Raw genomic sequence first — 22,081 nt, forward strand, 5'->3', positions numbered from 1 at the left:
GCTTTAAGAGCCTGGGGATCATTTAGACATGAGTGACAGCTCTGTCATCTCACACTGACAGCTCTGACACTCAAATGACAGATCAACGTCTGTCCAGATTTCCAGTCCCCCTCCCCCCTCCATCAAGTCTAACGTGTGTGCGTGCATGCGTGCGTGTGCGGTGACCATCAGAGAGTGGCGTAGGAGCAGTTGCACACAAATAACCTGTTAGAGGGAGTGGATGTGGCAGCTGTGGCGTACTAACAGCAGAGGATGTGCAGCTATCTGTCTAAGCAATGCCTCATCATCCTAAGCGGAGCTCTGTGGGAGAGGAGCGCGGCAGAAGACTCAAAGATAAGGCCAGTCCACTGCCTGTGACGAACCTGGCAGCGATGGATTCATTATGCATGAGTGTTCTTTCTGTCTGTCTATCTGTCAGTAAAGGTCATGTGGTCAGGCTGAGTATCTGACCTTCTGGAAGGGGCTTTTCCCTGCCAGCTTTTGTATCGCTCGCTTCACTTTGTTTTGTTTTTTTCCTCCTACCTCAATAGTGTCCACTCCGATCTGCAAACCGGCCGAGCGCTCAAAGTTCCCGTCTCTCCTGAGGTACTCATACCTGTTAAGATAAACATATACATAAAAATACCATGAGTAGACTTTTTCTTTTGTTTCCCAAATCATTCAGTAAGGCAGTGGTTTCCAAACTGGGGGGCGGGACCCCCAGGAGGGCCCAGAGTAATCACAGGGGGGGCGCGGCAAGGCTAAATAAAACTTGGGAGTTTTTACACTGGATAAATTTGTAAAAGTATCATTGGAAATGATGATAAATCAACAAAAGAGACTTCAAGTAATAAAAAAAAAAAAAAAGCAAACTATCATGGAATATATCTGTCCCAGCTTGACCAGTAATAATAATCACAAATGATGGTGACTAATAATGAGACCATAGTCTTTTGCATGGATCAAAATTGTATCATTTAAGATGAAGTACGAAGCCAAACAAGTTACACCACCACTTGTAGACTTTTCATCCTGAAAACAAAGAAAAGCCTGCAGGTTACTTTAGAAATAAACTATCCAACTATCATAAATAGCAAAGTTGTTTTACTAAAGCAGCATCGTCTCATAGAAAACTCCTCTCACTTAAAGTAGTAGTAGTGTTTTACTCTAAAGCAGAAGAATGGATAATTATACTGACACGGTTTTAATTATAGTTACCTACAATACAGCCACTTAAACTAAAGACACATTTCTTAGTATGTAGGGGGGGAGGGCTCCACATTATCGTCATCAATGACAAGGGGGCCCTGCAGAAAAAGTTTGGAAACCACTGCAATAAGGTCACCGTCGGTATGCACGAACCTCGGCACGCTGCTCTCTCGCAGCGCCTGCTCCACATCCATGTCCTCACTCTCAAAGTCGACAATGATGATGCTGAAGTTGTCGTCTTTTGTCTGCCGATGAAGATTTTCCATGTCTGAGATGAACTGCTGGACCCACCTCGCCTGGTTTTTCACTGCAAGGCCGAACGGAAAGCATGCACTCACATTTTCATCCACCATGAAAATTCAAGGAGGAATCTTCCCTTTGACTGACCTGGCACCACAAAGTGCACCATAACGTCTCTTCTCCACTGCAGCATGACCGGCTGGCAGAGAAGAGGCTTCGCGTAGGCAGTGCTCCATGGTGTCGCTCCGGGCCGGGTGGAGGACCTGGTAGAAGGAGGCGGCGCCGGGGTGGTGAAGGTGGTTGGTGCTGCAGAGGGAGGCGAGGCCGGTGCAGACGCCGGGGCAGAGTCTGTGTTCTCCACGCTCTCCTCTCCTTGTTTGCCGCGGTGGAGGAGCAAGTAAATGTATTCTGAAAGACGCACCACACTCCGGCCTCTCTCCATGAGCTCCAGCTCCACCAGGTAACGGTTACCTCTAGCTGAGTCCCGCCGCTTCTCTACGTTGATGATTCGCAGTAGGGTGTAGATTCTGGAGCACACACACACACACACAGAAATCCTTAAGAAAAGGTCGTATCAGCTCTGAAAAACAACCAGAAACAAAAAGCAGGAGGCAGAAAAGTTACAGTATTCTCACTACTGCATTTATTTCTGACCACTTTAAATGTGCTGCTGCTCATTCATTCTCTCCTGTGTTGTCAGATTAGCACACCTGATGGAGGAAAATGAAAACAAAAAGGATGTTTCATGCAAATAACATCAAGGCTTGTCAGCATCACTGCAGACCTGCAGTAATCAGCACACTGAGGTCTGTTAACTCCTTTCCAGCATGGCATGACGGATATAGAAAAGAGCTTTGCTTTCTACATAAGTGATAAATAAAAAAAACATATTTGAGGCTGCAGAAAAAAGCTTACTCCCTCCCTGTCTCCTTTTCCTCACCCCTCTATGCTTACCCTCCGTTGCGTTCGTTGAGTTTCTCCATGTACTGCGCCAGCACATCCACCACTTCGCTCTCTGCCAGCTGCAGGTTGCCAGACACGTTGCAGCGCAGGTCATTCCAGTCAGAGCGCAGCAGCTCAAAGTCCATCGGATTAACGGAGAACGTCCTCTGCCAGTTGATGCTCTCCTCCGCCCAACCTGGTCGAACCTCAACCTCCTCGTAGCTGTAGTCTGACATTTCGCCCTCCTCTGGTTCTGGCTCTGGATCAGGGTCGGGGTCAGGATTAGAGCGGTTTGTATCTTGCTGGAGGTCTGCGGGGTTGGGGTCTGGGTCTGGCTGCTGCTGGGACTCTGTAATCTCAGATGTCTTGAGGTAAGAAGTGACCTGTAATTGACTGTGGATCGCGTTTTCTGTGTAGTTTAACCTTGCCGTCGTGACTGGAGGAGGAGGATCTTGGAGATAGGAAGGTGGGATCAAGAGGTCTCCTTTGCTGGGCAGATCAGCCATGACAGTAGTTCTTAAGTCCCCTTTCCTCTTGTCTTTCTCCACTGCGGCTTTGCTCGCAGACTTCTGTGCAGTTTCTGTGTGTATGCTAATGCTTCCATTATGAAGTGAAGCTTTACCTTCTTTCAAGGGGGGGTTGGGCCAAAGCTGAGGGGCGTTAATAAGACGCCTGACCTCTGTTACATCTCCTACACCATGTCTTTTGGCACCAAGGTTTACCAGTCTAGTGGTCTTCCCAGTTTGGTACAAAAAGACCCCTGGGAAAACCTCTCGGGGGTGGCGAAATGCCCTCTCCTCCCGCCTCTCCCGCCGCTGCTCCCTCTCTCTTTCCCTCTCCTTCGCAGGCCGAGGTCTGGTGATGTAAATCTTGTTCTCCTCCCTCTTCTCCTTCTTGTGCCCCGGTGGCTTGTTGTTGTTGTTATGAGGCTGGTTGCTATGGGCGGAGTTGCTGAGGATCTGCCTGGCTCGGCTGGCAAGGGCAGACAGGGAGGACTTTTGGGGGAAAAGGAGAGAAGACTTGCTAATTTTATGGGGCGTTTCAGCATCTCTCTCTCCACCACCTGCTCCTCCATCTGTCTTGACACGGTCCAGGTAGGCAGCATCGGTGTGGATCCAGGACAAAGAGCGACCTCTCACCACACTGTCCATATCAGGCTGAAGAGCCATGGGTTCTTCATGTCCCCTCTGAGCATCCTGTCTTATGCTTCCCCGGGTACGATCTCTTCCCCAGTCTCTCTCCAGAACCCTTCCCATCGGTCTGTCTCTTTCTGGGAACCGTCTCCTTTCTCGGCGGTGTATGACACTGTTGACTGTGTCCTCATCTTCATCATTAGGCTCGTCCTCTTCTTCCTTCACTTCTCTGCCAGCTAGTGTGGACGCGGTCTTCTGGTACTGATGGGAGGGGTTGGAGGTATGGCTGGTCTGATTTGGATGAGAAGGCCGTTTGGGAGACTGGGTGCCAACAATCTCAGCTTCATCCTCTGTGTCGACCAGCTCCTCTTCCTCAAGGAAATCTGGTGTGAAACGAAGGAGACTCAAAGTTGTTAAAGTGTGTACACATGTGTGTGTACATGTATATGCAATAAGTTTGTCAGAGGGTGGGTGAGTGTGATAAATGTCTATTTGTTCATTATTAGTTACCATCTGGGTTTGGGAAAAAGAACAGTCTGTCATCCTCTTCCTCATCCATCTTCATATATTTGTAGAAACCAAACCTGGCAGACAAAGCAAGAGGAAACACAAACACGTGCATGTATAATCAGAAGGTTGAAGTTTCTACGTGCCTTCCAGCATAACAAGCATAAACTCTTCATAAGAGGTCACATGAATCATAATCATTAAATTCACTGAGCACTTTTTCTACATAATCAGTGTACTTCATCATATATGCAAGGCAGAGACAGATGCTCCGTTAGCTGACGTAAAAGCAAATGTCCTTACTTCTCCAGGTAGATCGGTGACTCTCTGTAGAAACATTTGTTCTCTCGCTCCATGTGGGTGAGACGTGTGAAGTCGTTAGGGTAGACAAAAGATAGGTAGACCTAAAGAATGGTTACATCTCAGTGAAAATATACCACTAAAGCTCACACTTGACATTAAAGAAATGTTTGCGGAGGCAGAAAGTAATTCCCCGTTGTCAGCACTGTATGATGTTTAGATTAAAACTGGTGTTTAATTAAAATCTCCCGCTCTGTGTAAGCGTTTTAATTTCATCCTAAACAGAGACGTCGTACTAAGCCATAATCTACTCTGCTGCTGTAACACGTGTTTTCCTACAGGGGGGAGCAGAGCTCAACGTCTGCCATCTTCCTCCTTCATGTTCAGACACACACACAGATGCTGGAGTGATTTCCAAACCAGCAGAGTCTAAATTCTGACCATTTAGATCTAAATATTAAGTTAAGTTTTTAGATGATCCCACAGCTCTGATCTAAGCCAGGACTGCTAGTTAACGCTAAAACTGAGACACATAAGTTTATTACACTGTTATACTTACAAACTGCAGCCCCTGGTATCTAGCGATGGGGAAATCTTTGACTACGTAGGTTGGAGAGTAGAGGCAGGCGGGGAGGACATTTTCCAGGCGAGAAGCGTCGATCATTGGAGCTGAGGAGAGAAAAAAATGAGACAAAAATTAGAGTTGATAAGAAAAATATCAGAAAAATCAGATAAAATTATGTACGGGTGGCTTGATTAACAGACTGTGAGTCTGACGGTTGGAGAAAATGACAAGTTGTGCATGAAAGAAATGAAGCAAGGAACAGTGCAAATTTCTGGTTGGCAGACTTACTGCTGTAGAAAGTGTCCCTGGGATCTGGCTTCAGCATATCGGCTGCATGCAGCTTGATGCCGCCCCCCAGCCCCTGAGGCTGGGAGTCCTCTGGGAGACGGATGTGACTGGCCAAGGTCTGAGGGATATGGTCCACGCTGTTCATCTTCAGACTGGACTCATCTGGGAAAGAAGGAGAAGGTGTGAGAGAACAAGAGGAAGATTCCTTCTGGCATGTTTACTGCTGTAAAAACAAAATGTTATTTGTCTCAATAATCAGGAATCTTTAACATTAAAAAAAAGAGAGTTTGGAAAAGAAAGCAATTTGTCGCATGACACAGAGGAGAGCAGTTACAAAAGCAGAGGAGAGTCATTTAAAAAAAAAAAAAGCTGCAAGTAAACAAAAACAGCACAGAGTCGAGTCATAATTACACCAATCGATAGCAGAGAAGGAGGAGAGAGCATGTGTGATTAATGGCGTGTCAGGAGCAAAGCCTGATGGGAGAAATGCTTTGTAATTAACAGGGTGGTCAGCATCATTTTCATCCTCCAGAGGGTGGAGTGTGCATGTTCGCTGTGTGACTTGTTGTGCATTAAGTACGTCGTTTTAAAGTTCCTTTTATGTAACGATAAGACATCTGTTGATCACAGTCCTGATTCCTGCGACACACAAGCATCGCCGGGGCTAATTATCCAGGTTGCTCATAATAAACAAACACACAAAACAACAGGAATATAATCTCTTTCCTTTTAATAGATCTGCGTCATGTTTCCACTGAAACACTAAAGAATAAGGCGGGTTTATATGTAGCGCAGTTGTAGTGCAGGTTAATAACACACATTTTATTGTGTGTTTGCTCATTTCAATTCTTCCTGGTTTCTAAAACAAAACTCAACGATAGCGTTTATGATGATATGTTGTTACTTTGTGGGCTGCTGTTTAGTGTTCATCCTCATTGAAATATTCAAAGCAGTCATTTGGATTGTCCCCAAGAGGAATCATTTTGGAACTTTAATGAGCTGTCCTTTAAAATGAAGACAATTACGCAAACACAAATTGGGTCTTAATTTTTCTGCATAATAATGAGCCACTTCTCGGGTGGGTTTAATCCAAAATTTGTTCATTATTTTATCCTGATGCTACATCAAGCTGCATGCAGCACAGGGGATGATTTAACTCACTCCAACCAAGAGCGGATGTGCTTCTTTCAAGCCACAGTGGCCTAAAAACACAATTATCTGAACCAAAAACAAATTAGGAACCGAGTTAATCTGTGAACAAGTGACCCTGAGCAAAACCAATAGCTGTTTTTCTGCAAAAGTGAATCAATGGCAAGTCTTTTCCACAGTGAGTGCATGGAGAAAACTGGTGAGCTAGAGGGTATGACATGAGAAGGGAGGAGGGATGGATGGGTGGAAGGAGACAGATGATGAGATGGTAATGCCTGAATCCAGCAGTTGACCTCATTTACTGTGTGAGGCCTCATTCTTCTCTGTCATAGCTTGTCATAAACAAGATGGCAGGATTTGGCATACATCCATGTGTCTCTGCAGCCTCACCCAAGACGGCGACTCCACACATCATTTTCTGAGCAGCTGGCATTTCCTCCCCTGTTACTGATACCGACTCCCTGCGACACGTTACTATTCTTGGAGGCGCGGAGGTTAAGCATCTACTCAAAAAGCAAGTGTTTTGCATCTTTGCTCGGATGACTTCTATATAGTGGGAAAAAAAGAGCAGCGATTACATTCTGTCTCCTTTGTGCTGCTTTCAGGAGATGTGGTGTGTTTTGGGAGTAAAATCTGAAACTATCCTACAAGAACATGAATGAAACAGTGGAGATGCAACTGTAATTGTTCACCCCGACTGGAAGATAAGACAGGAAAAAGAAAGAATTGATTTGGAGAAATTAATGTATCGATCAGCACCAGCTCAGACAAGCAAAGTTGCTTTTTATGGCGCTGTTTCAGGAAGGTTTCAACATATTAAAAAGATTTTTCTTTCTCCCGCTGTTGCATGCGTGACTTAGACACAAACATAAACCCTCTAAAGCCAGTTCAAAAACTAGTGATTAAATCTGTTTATTACCCCAACAAGAAGACGGAAAAGCTTATCGGGAAATTTATCAGCAGGAATGAGCGGCTTACCTGTGTAGAGGGAGATGTAGGCCGAGTCTATCACTTCGTACTTCAGACCGGGGAGGAATGGGCGCCACTGTGGGGGAGCACAAGGTGATAAAACAAAAACTGAGTGAGAAGAGAAAACTAAATGCCAGCACGTGGAAAGTAAAATGGCGAGCAGGAATCATTCATCACCGTTCGCCAGCTAAACTGTGACATTCTCTGTCTTATTGATCTGAGCAACATCACAGGATCGATCTGGTGCTGGTTTTTTTTTTTGTATAAACACACTTATCCCGAGCGAGTGAAGGAAACAGAATGGAACATGGACAGAGGAGAGGAAACGTAAAGCTGTGAAGTGTTAGGAAGGAAGTAAACAAGTGAAGCAAAGAAAGGAAGACGTAGAGGCGTAAAAGAAGATAAAAACAGATGATTTCAGAACACAGCAGCACTGACAAAACACAGCGAGGGAGCGAGGAAGAGGAGATGAGCCACAATTCTTTCAAATAGATTTCACAATTACCTCGTCACTTCTAGTTACCTGAGACGTAATCATAGGAGACAGGTTATTTTCCGATCCTCGGTTTAAGAATACAAATATGAACACCCTCCTCAGGCCTGCATGTGTCCACAACAAGCACACCCGCGCACACTCGACACTTTATGGTGTTTCATAAGTGCAGCGACAACTCAAGACAAGCTGCAACTGGTTGTTTTCCACTTTATCTACATTGTATGCAAGTGGTTCAGATCCTTGTTGATGCACTGATACAGTGGCACACACCATCCCCACCGAAGCGCACAAACCGGAGAATGACAAACAAGGACACCACGTAACGTCACGCTGAGCAGCAGCAGGGAGCAGCTCAGCGGGCCACCCAAGACTTGAGCCATTATTTCAGGGTGAGTGTCTTCAAGGGCAGCTGTCACAGTCAAAGTGAAGGAGCGGGGAAAAAAAAAAAAAAAAATCCAGGCTATTTATAAGTTGCAAAAGGTTTACTCTCACCCAACTGACATGGTGACAAAAAAGAAGTGTAGTAACATCGTAGAGCAGTACACTGTTTATACACACCCACAACACCAGGGCTTTGCCTGGTGTGACATGTCGAAATGACTTCTGAGAAGAAGACCTGGTAATGGGTCTCTAAGCTCCCAGAAGGGGAGCTTAGAGACCCACAAACTATTAATAATTGCTTAAAACTGCATAACTTTAGGTTGAAAAATTAACCCTTTTTTTCAACATTTCTGACTAGTAACCCAGTTTCTATCCCACACAGCTGGAGGGAATCAATTATTCACAGCAAGAAGAGGGATTAACATCCGAAAATTCCATATTTAATGTTTCTAGTTTCTTTAGGATATAAATATTAGAGACAGTTTTACAGATGTTCATCATCTGACCTCATGTTTGATCAGGAACTATCAGTGTGTGCATGTGATAATCTTTTGCAAGTCTAGGCTTCTTCTGTAAAACAATGTTGGAGGAAAGAAGAAGGAGGAATTTAACATTTAACAGAACTGTTTGGTTTGGATCTCTTAGGCTACGTTTACACTACAGGCTGAAGGGACTTAAATCCGGTGTTTTTGCCCCTATGCGACCTGTAAGTGATCTTTTCTTAACAGTCTGAACGACACAGATCTCATATGTTCAAATGCGACCCAGGCTGCTTGGATATGTGGTCCTAAATCCGATATGTATCTGAGCTTTTGCCATGTGACTTCAGTCTGAACGGGCAGGTCGCATTAATCCGACCGACGCGTCACTGACACGCGACAAACGTCATTATTCTGCGTTTGTTGTTTATGAACTCTTTATCAGTAAATACGCTCACATCACTCTCCCACCAATCCTGACTGCGACTCCGTACCCAAACGTTTCTCTCTACAGTTGTTGCTGCCACAGTTCCACAAAAGGCCTTGACCAAAACTTTTACTTCCCTCTTCTGTAAACGTCTCCTTAAAACGAACCCATTCACAATGTTGTGGCAACTGTTGGACAAAACTTTGAACTTTTATTAAACTTTTACGGTTGGACAAAACTTTTAAAATAGCAAACGCTCTGCTGCCATCCATATTTACTTCTGCAAACACAAAGACGTCACACGCACACTCACTGTACGTCACCTCTACGCATGCGGGACGCTTCTGCTGCGCATGAGGTTCATACAGGAGATCACATACAAGTCACATTTGATCGGAAATGTGGACGGACTTTCTAAAAATTCAGATTTCACAAAAACATCAGATATTGCAGTGTGAACGTAGCCTTAGAAATACTCTAAAATCATCAAACCGAGCAGTAAAATGACAGGCCAGCAACAGCAGTCGTTTAAAGACCTTTATGATACCAGAGTCCTGAGGAAAGATGCACAGATCTCTACAGACACATCACTGAATTCTCCTGTTCAGGACGCAGGTCCAGGTTCTTTTCACCGAGGACGAAGAGGGGATCCTCTAGTTTCACCCCAACCTCAAGCTGCTTGTTAAATAGCAAATTTGGATGCTGTGGCTCTTAATTTGACTTAATTTAATAAATGCTTTCATTGTGATTATTTATGTGTACATGTTTTAATGTTTATATTGTATCTGTAGCACAGACTCCTTTGCAAACGAAGCTCCGAACGGATAAATAAAGTGAAATTGAATTAGAGGAAGAACAGACATGCTCTCGCTCAAACAGTTCACCAGAGAGGAAAATAAAAATATCAAAAAAGTACCAGAACAGAACTAAATGACACCAGTTGAATTTTTTCCTGACACTGACATGAAGGTTTAATATTGCTTCAAATATCTAGCAAAGGTCCCACTCACAGTGGTGGTTAACTGCCCTTTAGAGCAACATTTCATCTAACGCACATACACACACAAACACACTGAGAAGATTTTTTTTGCTTTCATAAGAAATGGTTTTTGACACATTTTGCTTCAGGGAGAGCCAACTGTTCATTCCAATCCAACTTTAGTTGTAAAGGCACTTTTATTTTAAACGTTTTTGAGAATGAACATAACAAGAGTAATAAAATGTTGTTAAAAATCGAAATGTAATTTACCAAATTTATTTTTAAAAAAAAAACCTTCAAATTAATAGGTAATAGAATTCATCATCCTCTTTGTTTTTTTGTCTTATATTGTCTATTTAACTGTTGTTTTATGGTATTAGTGTTGATTTATTTTATTTACCTGTACAGCACTTTGGTTACCTTGTGGTATGTGAACATGCTCTATCAATAAAGTTTTGATTGATTGATTGTTTCTTTCTTTTGAGTCACTTCATCTGAAATCTAGAACTCCGTCTCTTAATACGACACATAAGAGATTACAATGTGTTCTAATCTGTTCCAAGTGTACATGAAAATCCTGTTGAAATTTCAGGCCAAATATGACAAATAGAAAATCAGTTCCTCCATGAAGCGGATAACTGAATTTTCCTTGGAAATAAACAGGTGTCCCCACGATTATCTCACATTTGGCAGCACAAACAGTGAAGACTGTTCAGCATTTTGCGACTGCCCATTTTCTTTCCTGAAAAATGGTAAAACTGTTTATTTCCAATGTTTTTTTTTTTCTTTTTCCAAGGTTTAGACCAACTGTGATAGCAAATAAGAAGATGGAAACAAGCCTGATGGAACTTAGTGGAGAAGGGAAGAAAATGTCCAGAAGTATTGCATTCATTTATCTAGTCTTTATTTAAACAGCGACATTGTATGTTCAAAGGTCTGGCAGACTTAAGTGAAGTCTTCTTCTGATGGAGTTAAGGGCTCAACTCTGTGGTGACCAGTTCATGTGTGAAAATGAAGTCTATGCCCCCCGAACCAGTCTGTTATAGTCTGAGCTCAATGAATCATAGCAGTCATTGTCGAATCTGCCCATTAGCGGAAGAAAAAGAGCGAAAAGCAGGTCAGTGGTCGTACTCAGGCAGTCAGCTGACCTCATTTTCTGGCCTCATAAAGTCGTTGAACTTAGACCTGAAAACTGAAGCAAACCCAGAGCTTTTGCTTATTTAGGTCCAGGTGGCTTTTTTATTTTTAGCATTTTAAACTAGACAGTGAAGAATACTGTGAATAAATACATGAAATACAGGAAAATGGCTACGTCCTACAATTAATGGCAGTTAATAAATAAGGTATAAAGTATAGAAAAGCAAAGGCTAAATTCCATTTCTATCCATTTTCTACCCCCTAACTATACAGACAAATTATCAAAGGGGTTTAAAATTAATTGAGAGGAGCAGGGTAAAGAAATGTGCCAGGGTTAAAAGAAGTTGTTTCAAACTGGGGGTTGAGACCCCCATGGGGGTCCATAGACAATAATAAAAAAACACAAAGCCTGCATTTATCTGTCAAGATATTAAATTAGCACCTGATTTTTAAAGTTAGTACAAATTAAACATCTGAATCTGATATATTACACATTTAACCTCTCAGTCGTTGTGTGGGGGTGGGAGCTACCAACACCAAATGTGTGCCATCTTAGGGGTTGTGGCTCAAAAAGTGTAAAAACCTCCAAGATAAAGCGTGGAAAAATAGTAAATAATAAATTAATAAAGAATCTTACATTTTTCTAGAACTTTTACAGCCCACTCATCCATGGTGGAAGCAGAGATTAAATAAGCGCAGCATGATGGAGGGAAGCGGTTTCCACTGATCTCTGTGTTGAAAGAGAAGACTAAAAACTCCTAATAGAACCATGCGTATTCTTTTCAGTTGCCAGACAACAGTTCAGTCTTAGCAACAATGGCTTCACTGGGAAGAACATGTTGCTATCAAGCCAAAATGATGTCCTGTTGTGGTGCAGAAAGGCAAAGTCACAGCTGATGAATCACTGAGGAAACAATTACCTTCAAATGTTTGCTTCGAATGTCACTTTTTACTCTCATGTGCAAATTATCACTACATAGCAACGTTTGTCTCCTCTCCAGCGTAAAATTATGTTAAGTGTTGATTTTTAATGATGAGAAAAGCTGGATTGTAACTCTGGAAGTGCTGGAAAGTCTGCGTTGTGCAGCTGAAGAGCGGGAGTGCAGCTGACAGGCGCCTGGCAGTGCGGCATCAAGACGATGGCGTAGTCCTGACAGACTTTACACCTCCTCTTTTGTGTTTCCTCAAAGCACAAAAGAGAAAACGCTGCTGTTGTTGTGTGATGCTTCACTAAAACTATCGCAGAATTGTATTTCAGTAAAATCTGGTGAGGATTTGGACGGCAAAGAAAAGCAACCAAATATGCAAATAAGTGAAGACTCAGCGTTCGACATGAAAGCAAATAATTAGTTTCTTCTGTTTTTACTACCTCAATAGACAACTAAACAGAACTAAACATTTGCATGCTAAAGGATAAACGCCACTGTCTATTACAAGTCAGTGACATGACAACAGTGGCTTGTTTTTCCTGTCATATCATGCCTTGCCTGGGGACGAAGGAACAATTTTCAGAGAGATGAGGAGGTGGATACAGAGACGGGGTGTTTGATTTTCTATGTTGAATTATACATTAGCCAAAGTCTCTCAGACCAGACATTTCAGAAAGACAAATGAGCGCAATAGCTTCAGCAATTACTAGAATGTCAAAGTCATTGCATTTACAGGGATGTTCTCAGCGCTGCGAAGGGAAGCTTGGTTGGTCAATGGAAGCAACAGAATGCAGCTCTGCCATTGCATGGAAGAACGAAAAGGCGACAAGGACAAGTAGGCAGGGGCTTACTTAGAGAAACACTTCTCAGATAAAATTAAAAAACAAAAAACAACAAAAAATAAACATGAAATCTCTGGAGAAATTAGTACTGATGGGAAAACACTGAGCTGCCAAGTAAATACTGGATCTCAGGGTTGTTTCTAACTAGAAATGTGACGCATGGGGGAAATGCCACATGTTACAGGCAGTTCAGATTTAATTTGCAATGTTAGACATAATTTTCTATGATTTATGAACTTTACCATATAAAATGACTCAGGATGAAAAAAGGAGACATGATAAAAAGTGAGTGAGCCTATGCACATTTACATAACAAGGAAAGAATTAATGTATGTGGCATTTCCTCATTTATAGCCCATGCTTTCCTTTCTAATGCTGATATGTTATGTTGTGTGTGCGTGGGGTGGGTCGTGGGGGGGGTTGTGTTCTTCGGGATGCATCTAATTAAACCGGCACAGTGACAAGAGCAAACACTTGTATAAGAGCAAGACACAAATTTAGCCAAGTTAACAGCTTTAAGTTCCTGTAGGCTTCCACCGAGTCTCTCTGCGAGGACTTTGAAATGAGAATTAAACATTAATAAACATAATAATTAAATATACAATTCGAATTTTCTTATTATGAGCAGGAATTCCCAGTGAGAATAAAACACGGCTCATGGATGTGAAGTGTCGTTTTAGTTGTGCAGTCTGGCGTTGATGGCATCTTTTAGAAGATAAAATCCCAGAATGTGACGGTGTCCTGATTAATGCTTGTGTTCTTAGATTCTTAGATTTTCCATGCACCACTTACATATAGTCTGACAAACCAGATGGTTTGTAACGCAGACCCCTCTGGGATGCCGCATGTGGAAATGATTGTGGGAGAGGTTAGGCATTCACTAACAGCAGAGCTGTTGGAAAATCTAATTCTTACCAAAGCCAGGAGCAAAAAATATCTTTTCAGCTGGGAATCAGTGACATTCTTTGCTCCAAATCTGATAAATAAGATGAAGACCTGAGAGTCGCTGCATTCAGAAATCCTCAAATCTTCTTCCGTGACTTTGTGTCTCTTGTGCAGAGTAGAAACACTTATCAATGTTGTTTTGGAAATGCTTCATGGTTGTTACACATGAAGCGCTTGAAGGATAATTTGTTTACTCTTATTACTCAGCCTGTTGCTGATATCTGTTATGCTGAAGATTGCACGGCATCAAAGAGGCCGCGGCACGTTTAATGACTAAAGCTAAGAGCGCAAAGTTCACTCAGCGGTTTAATGGAAGCAGAAAAAAAAGTTACATTCACTGTGAGAGCAACCTATTTAAGAATCAAACGTCATGTTTTGATAGTTTAATGAAACACGAGACAAGCCATTCAGTTTTCCACCAGATGCTCTGACTACCAGCCATCATCGATGCTTTCAGCTGAAGTGATTGACGAAAGAGAAGAATCCTACTTTGTTTCCTGTCTGTGTATCCATAGTAGTGACATTGAGCTGCCCAGAGATGCACCTTCCTGTTAATTGGCTTGGTGTTCTCAGCGGTCCGCTCACACCACTGATAGACAAAAAAAAGGGCTGAAATCTGCCTTATTAATCAGTCAGTCAATTCATCCATCGACTAGCATCAACGCTAACGTTTTAGCAGTCGTTGTTTCTGCCCATAAAGCAAAGAGGAAATAGCATTTCACAGAAAAGGCCTGAAACACCCAGTTTAGCCATTATGGTATCCTGAACTGTGTTTTAAACAGCAGTAAATTAGATGGAAAGGTTTCTATAGAAAAGCTGAAAAGTGTATTAGAAAATTATTAAAGGAAAAGGCAACGTGAACCTAAAGAGCAACGAAGCAAAGAGCACAAGTCCATATGTCTGAGAACTTAAAAAACCAGAAAAAGCCAATTTATTTCTGCAGGGAGACCCGTAGAGTGCACTTAAACAGCTGGCTCTCTTACCGCCCATTTATACTAAGAAGGAAAGGTGTGTGGCAGCTGTAAAGAGGCGTGTGCGCACGCATGTGTAGCTTTGTCTACGAATACTTATGCACACTTGGGAGTGTGTTTTAATTGGTGTGTATACTGACACTTGGCCTGGTAGGAGTACTAAAACAGGACCATTAAAAACCTGCATTTAAATCCCACACCCCTGCCCGTCCATAAACTTGCCATTGCTAATTAAGGCTTGTCTTTCTTCCTCTCCTTCTTTCCCTCTGTCATCCTCTCAATCATACTGCTTAATGGCCGACACTTTCCTTCATTCTGTCAGGCGCTATCAATAGATGATTTCTATTAAGACGGTGGAAAAGGTCCTGTGTTTCACTGACAAAGATCCAGATGGTAATTAAGAAAGTTAATGAAACCATTGCTCAGAAAATCATCTATCATGTCAAGCAGCCAGCCATCACTCTAAAAAGAGTTTATTTGAAGTTAATTGAGGAAAAACACTGAGGCGAGTCACTACACTGGAAAGGTTCAGTCAAATTGCAGGTTTGGCAATTTGCTCACTCGTCTAACAACTGAACAATCTTCTCTTTCACCACTCGCACACAAACTCAGCTCTCTCCATGTCTTTAAGGAACGCAAGGCATATTTAAAAATGGTTAGACCTTCCTGCAGCCACGCTCCCTAATTCCCTAATTCAATGGAAAATAAAGGAGGCAACACAAAATAAAATCAAGAATATTTTTCTTCTTTTCTTCCAAAAGCCTTCACAATCTGCTTGTGTGCCATCTGACATTTACTCCCTCTCATTTATTTAAAAGAAGTGCTGCCAAACAAACACTTTTCCCCCGAGGAGGAGGCCAACTTTTACTGCACAATCACAGCTTTGCACAGAAGATGCAGAAAAAACACGGGAATCCACCACTATCTGCTCTTTAACAAATGTGTGCCTGGCTTTCTGTGGATTTATGTGTGCCCAGGGCTTTCGTTGTTATGGGTCGGTCATGGTAAATCTGCTATTTTTGTCAAGGTGTGAAGCGTATTCTGCTGTTAAATCACACACTGGGGCCTTCACTGACAGCGTTTTAACACGCATACACACATTTCCTCACATAATGTTGACTTTCAGATGTTTCATTGAATTGTTTCCACTGTGACAAACCCATTATGATGGCCTCATGGTGGCTAACCGAGGAGAGAAAAGACAAATAAACACAAAGAGAGGAATCTGCACCTCACATGATTACATTAGTCATAATCAATGAACACTTTGTCTGGATGTTTGGTAAAGTCTTTACGACAAGGTGGAGATAACCTGTATATATTTCTTTTCACTTGCAGACAGTTTTTTTTTCTCCTCCTTCTTGGCTTAATTTATTATTTGGCCACAGATGAAGCCACTGAGACCTCATTAAGAGACTAAGACTTTAGTTTTAGAGCCACTAATCTTAAATTCCAGTCCAGATCTTTTTATTTTACTGTCATTTCTCTAACATTTACACTTCCCAAAGGTAAAATGATTGTAAGCCTGTAATCTCTCCACTACTAATTACCTATCCAAGTAGTGTCTAGCCTTCTAAGATCTATTTTGTACATTAAGCATGTATTACATGGTGATGCTATTCCACCATCCCTATGTAATAGTGATAGAGGAGTAAAAAAAAGGAAAACAGACAATGGCAGACTATAATACAGTAGATGCAGTATTGCTGTCAAAAGTTTATGTGTTTTTAAAACAGTCATTCTTCCTGCTTGCTGTCAAATTTAGGTCACCAAGAGTATAATTCATAATTTCTGCATGATGTGCAGCAACTCCTTGGCACCCGCTGAATGACTGCAGATTTGGCTTCTGCCCAGAAACACAGAGGTCACATGACTTCCAGTGTTGCTTAAATCACTTGCCTCAGAGCAGACACTTGCTGTCTGCACCTAGAGTGTCAGATTACTGATGGCCTTACAAAGAAGTACCATATAGCAGCTTGGATGGAACGTAGCAGCCAGTAGGAATCCATATTTTTGGAGCTGGTGTGAAGCAGAAACAGATATGCCTTGTGACTGCTTATCTGCATGACCAGAGAGCATGGCAGACTAATGTCCATCATGACATGAGTCCTGAGCTTCAGCAGTAGGAACAGAATGACAGAACGAATCACCTCTTGCAGACTCAGGTCACCGGGGAGGATATTTTTGTAACTACAAGTGGGGCAACTATGTTGATGGGCCACATTAGTTCCACCCAGCTTGTTCTGCCCAGGTGTTTCTCACCAGATCTTAGATCTGGCAAAGCTGGACCAGTTCCTAAATATCTATTTAATTATTATTTACTTTTCTCAGCAGATGTTATCCTGATAGTGTTAACTGAGTTCCCACTTGGAGCATCTAATTGAAACATTTTATGGCTTGATGCAACCTCAACCTTGGTCAGATTCTGTTTTGCCTTTATGTGTATAAAATAAAAGCGTCCTGATTTTGTATGAAAATACATTAAGGATGACAGCTGCAGTTTAATATTGAAAAAAAATATCATGAGAAGATTCTGCAAGAGGTGATTGCTGGCTGTTAGTGTTAAATAAAAAGTTAGACTGCAGTTTAACACAGTCTATGTGCTGAGGACAAAACTTACTCTATGTGTTTAAATCAGAAGGCAGCAACGTACGCAACGGACCAAAAAAGGGCCTTATGAGTCATACGCTCTACATTTTGATATATTAAGATCAAGATGCAATCTCTACATGACAAGTTATTGAGTCGCTGGCATTTTATGTTGTTTTATATGCACCAGTAAATGATCTGACATAAAGTCATTGTGTGATTTTAATTACATGTCTCACAATGACATTTTTACATTTTCTACAAATTTCTTTCATTAGAATCCACAAACATTTGTGGGTAGTGTATAAAAAAATAAAAAGAACCTCCATTAACAGATTAGATAAAAAGTGCAGCATTTAGTCTCTTATTCTAAAATCATCCAATCTGTTACTAATCAGTTTTTGTGACTTTTGATCAGTCTTGTACATTTGCTTTGAGGACTTTTCTTCAGTTCTCCCACAAAATGTGAAATGACAGTTCTTCTCATCGTGGATCAAACACTGCTGACAGAGCTGAAGGAAGAGTGCAAACATATTTTCACCTAAATCAAGCGAAGCTGCAGCAGCAGGGAGGTCGAGTGGCAGAAAGACGCACACAGAAATCTGTTGGCTGTATAAGTGATCCATGTTCAGGTATGTCCCCGTCAAAGGCTGATGTGGAGGACTGGTGGTCTAGAGGTGGACTTGCATCTGCAGGAGCTCGGTTCAAGTTACCGAGCTAAAGAAAAAGAGACTGAGGCTGCAAATAATATAGGTTAAATGCAAAGAAAGAATTTCCAAACTGGGATTAACTACACTATTTATTATTATCATTCTGTGTTCCTTGATCCCTCTTAAAGTTTTTAAACTTTCCTGATGAATAAAGTTTAAAAGTGATCATGTGACTATATTATCAGTCTCTATAGTATCAGAATTAGTTCTTGAAAGTGAAAAACAATCATTTGGAAGTACTTCTGGGTCCCTTGTGGTGATCTCTCTCATTGCACTTTTTATCATTAAGAACTTTAAAATTAATTTTGGACTTTTCACTTAAATGAAAAAAACAACAACAACAACAACAACAAAACTATCAGCAAATTACCTCCAAAAACACGTAAAGACACTCTCCAAAGTGATTTTCAAACTTATTATAAGCCTTCAATTTTACATGGCAAAAAGATGCAACAGAGTCTTTAACAGGTCAGCGTCTGCTGTGGTTCACACACCTGTTAAATCTCCGCAATGAGCTAACACACACCTATATGGACACTTACAGGTTGAAAGACAAAGAAGTAATAACCCAGGTGGGGCTGGGGGAAACTAATGTCAAATGCAGCTGGATTTTCTTTTTCCTAAATATATGTTTGCACTTACTACATATAATGGTTGACTTTTGCAATATTAAGTTTAAATTTATTTGATAAATAATTAAAAGGGAACTATGTTACCTGACTAGAATAGATTTTCATAGTATTTTATTATCTAACGCGAAAAGTAAATGTGGTAATCTTCTGGTGAAACTCTTGTTTTGACTCGTCAGACTTTCTTTGAGATGAGACTTTAATACCCTTGGTAGTTCTCTTGGTCTGGTTGTTCACCACAACTAGTTGTCATGGTAACTCAACTGGGACCCACTTAAGCCACAACGATGGAACAGAACTCAGACTTTGATGTACCAGACTTGTGAACATAAACGGGACTCTCCCTTAAGCCAAACTCATGGAACTGTGGAATACTCCACTGGTTTGCAGAGGGCAAAATTATCCTTTCTGGTAAAGCACTGGTTTCCTCCTCGCAGTCCAAACACGCACGCTGTTGTTAAGTATTCTCCTGACGGGAGAGAGGGATATAAAGTGAACATCGGTTGATGTGAGAGAGGCTTGTTTAGAATGGTTAATAGATATTTCCGCATGTTTGTTTGTTTTGCTCAACAATCAAAAGCTGAAAAGAATTTCTGAATCTGCTGGGATCTTGTTGGAGTCCAAACTCCTCAGTTTCATCACATTTTCCAGGCTGAGAAGCAAATACAACACGAGATCTTTCTTTGCTCAGTTACACACTTTTAGAAATGTTTTTAAGTCCCAACGTCAACAAATCTTTGATAATTAAATCGTGTTTTAAAGGATTAACGGACACTGAAGGAGCCTCTACCTTCCATTCACAGGGTGTTTTCTGAAAGCAACATTAAACTCCCAGACAACAATACTATATCTCCTAATATGTTGTGTCCACAAAAGTGGACTTTACCAGGCCTGAAAATGTCACAAGCAGGAGCAGAAACATTAAACATGGCAGGCCATTTAAGTACATAAAGATCTACATAGAAAATACCAGGAAAAATACAACAACAGAAATATAAATAGAGGGAAGTGGCCAGAGGCGCGAGGGGGAGGGGTGTCAGGGGGGTTGCAGGTAGTACAACAGAATGAGAAAAGAGTAAAAGATGATTAACTTTCTGGGTGAAAAATGATACAGAAATGTTACATAAGAGGAAAACAACCCCAGCAGTACCGCTGTGCTGATGGTCACTGCAATGATGATGATGACCTTAGGCTTGTTAAAAAAATTCACTCCATACACACACCGCTGATCTCTTTTTATCACCAGCCCACCCACTCAAAGTGCAGGCTCACATAAGGCGTGTGGGCTCTCGTTTGAAACTTCATCTTGAAATTAAGCCCCACTCATCTCTGAGCTTTGCCTGAGGTGCAGAACATAGCTGGTGAGAGAAAACAGTGCAGAGGAGAGTCTGCAGAAGGAATATAGGGAGAGGTGCAGCGTATAGACAGAAAAATGATGAAGAGTGCAGTGGGAGAAGAAAGAGAAGAAAGGGGCAAATACGATAACAGATGAAGGAATGGAAAGAGACAGCTGAAGATTCAAAATCTGTTTTACATCTTTTGGCAGGTGAGTCAGCTACAACAAGCAAAGCTTTATTTATTATGACCAAAGAAATAAGATAGTCAAGTAAAATACTCTTCCCTTTCACCTAACGTACTCTTCATGTGCACAGAGACCGATGTCACGTTGTCAAACACAGAACTCAAAGTTAAAACTAAACTTTTCCTGTTGGGACAAGCTTTCTGCAGACTGGTCAAACTATGAGAAAACACTGAAAGTCAGCAGCTTAAAGCTCAGCAACCATCTGTCAGGATTAAAATATGTTAACAGAAATTACAAAAACACTCATCTCAGTCTGTGAACTTACCCCAACCTCCACGTGATCCGAGCCCTTGTCATCCTGCTTGTGAAGAATCTCAAAGTAATATTGTCTGGACGACATCAGACTAAAGAAAGAAAGAAAGAAAGAGAAAGAGAGAAAGAAAACTGCGGTTAGATTTATTCTGCTTTATCATTTTCACATGTTATCATTTTAACAGTACTAAGTTATGTATGATGCAATCACCCATTTTCAATTATTTTCCATCAATAAAAAGATTATTTTAGCTATTTAACTGTTGACCCAGTAGTTTATCCAACTATTCTGAAAACCTTTTTGAGAAGCTCTTTTAATAACATATTATGCAACTGACCTGTTTATAGAGGACCTATTTAGAAATGAGATGTTTTTGGAAAAGCATAACACAACTTTCCAATGCTTGTTTTACTTTTCTCAACTTTATAGAAGAAGCCTCCCACATCTAAAAATGAGCATACAATGCACTGGCGGGCAAAAAAGAAGAGTCACCATCTGGATTTAACTAGGAACAGGTACGAGTCTCCTACTAATTACTGTATGGCCGAATATCTTCTAGCTGACAACAAGTTATCGAACCCTGACTGATGCAATGAGCAACTTTTTATTTAAATATGTTGAAAAAGTTGTCATTCTGTTTAAGAAGTGTCAAATTGTTGGAATCAAGCAGAGAAAACATTTAAAGAGTTGTGAGTCGGGATGTTGTGTGTCGGTAGAAAGAATACTTTGAAGACCTCCTCAATTTTGTGGTGAGGAAGAAGAGCTCGGGAAAGCAGGAGTGGACTCTCCTATCTCTGGGGCTGAAGTTGCTGAGGTGGTTAAAAAGCTCCTTGGTGGCAAGGCCCCGGGGGTGGATGAGATCTGCCTGGAGTTCCTTAAGGCTCTGGATACTGTGAGGCTGTCCTGATTGACATGCCTCTGCAGCATCGTGTGGACATTGGGGACATTGCCTCTGGACTGGCAGACTGGGGTGGTGGAGGGTGTGTTCCAATTGCAGGGGAATCACACTCCACAGCCTCCCTGGTAAGGTCTATTCAGGGGTCCTGGAGAGGAGGGTCCACCGGATAGTCAAGTCTCAGATTGAGGAAGAGCAGTGTGGTTTTCGTCCTGGTCGGAGAACAGTGGACTAGTTCTATACACTCTTTGGGGTCCTGGAGGAGGCGTGGGAGTTTGCCCAACCAGTCTACATGTGTTTTGTGGACCTGGGGAAGGCATTTGACCGTGTCTTTGGGGACTCCAGTGGGGGTACTCCGGGAGTATGAGGTACCAGACCCCCTTGTACGAGCTGTCTGGTCCCTGTATGACAGGTGTCAGAATTTAGTCCGCATTGCCGGAAGTCGGATTTGTTTCCGGTGAGGATTGGACTCTGCCAAGGCTGTCCTTTATCACAGATTCTGTTCATAACTTATATGGACAGAATTTCTAGGAGCAGCTGAGGTGTTGAAGGGATC

At 41.8% G+C, this 22,081-nt stretch overlaps 1 protein-coding gene across 1 annotated transcript in view; it reads right to left on the minus strand.

Moving 5' to 3' along the window:
* Positions 1-22,081, minus strand: part of b4galnt4a (beta-1,4-N-acetyl-galactosaminyl transferase 4a) — a gene marked incomplete at its 5' end in the record, with an annotated part of 151,927 nt that overhangs the window by 2,815 nt on the left and 127,031 nt on the right. The window contains 10 exons of the mRNA XM_079247103.1: positions 523-595; positions 1,342-1,495; positions 1,576-1,955; positions 2,383-3,886; positions 4,014-4,087; positions 4,314-4,414; positions 4,870-4,979; positions 5,164-5,325; positions 7,291-7,357; positions 20,643-20,721. Coding sequence (XP_079103229.1) covers positions 523-595; positions 1,342-1,495; positions 1,576-1,955; positions 2,383-3,886; positions 4,014-4,087; positions 4,314-4,414; positions 4,870-4,979; positions 5,164-5,325; positions 7,291-7,357; positions 20,643-20,721 — 2,704 coding nt within the window. The remainder of the gene's footprint in view (positions 1-522; positions 596-1,341; positions 1,496-1,575; positions 1,956-2,382; positions 3,887-4,013; positions 4,088-4,313; positions 4,415-4,869; positions 4,980-5,163; positions 5,326-7,290; positions 7,358-20,642; positions 20,722-22,081) is intronic.

The sequence above is a fragment of the Telmatherina bonti genome, assembly GCF_933228915.1.
Source record: "Telmatherina bonti genome assembly, chromosome: 2".
NCBI classification, from domain to species: Eukaryota; Metazoa; Chordata; class Actinopteri; order Atheriniformes; family Telmatherinidae; genus Telmatherina; species Telmatherina bonti.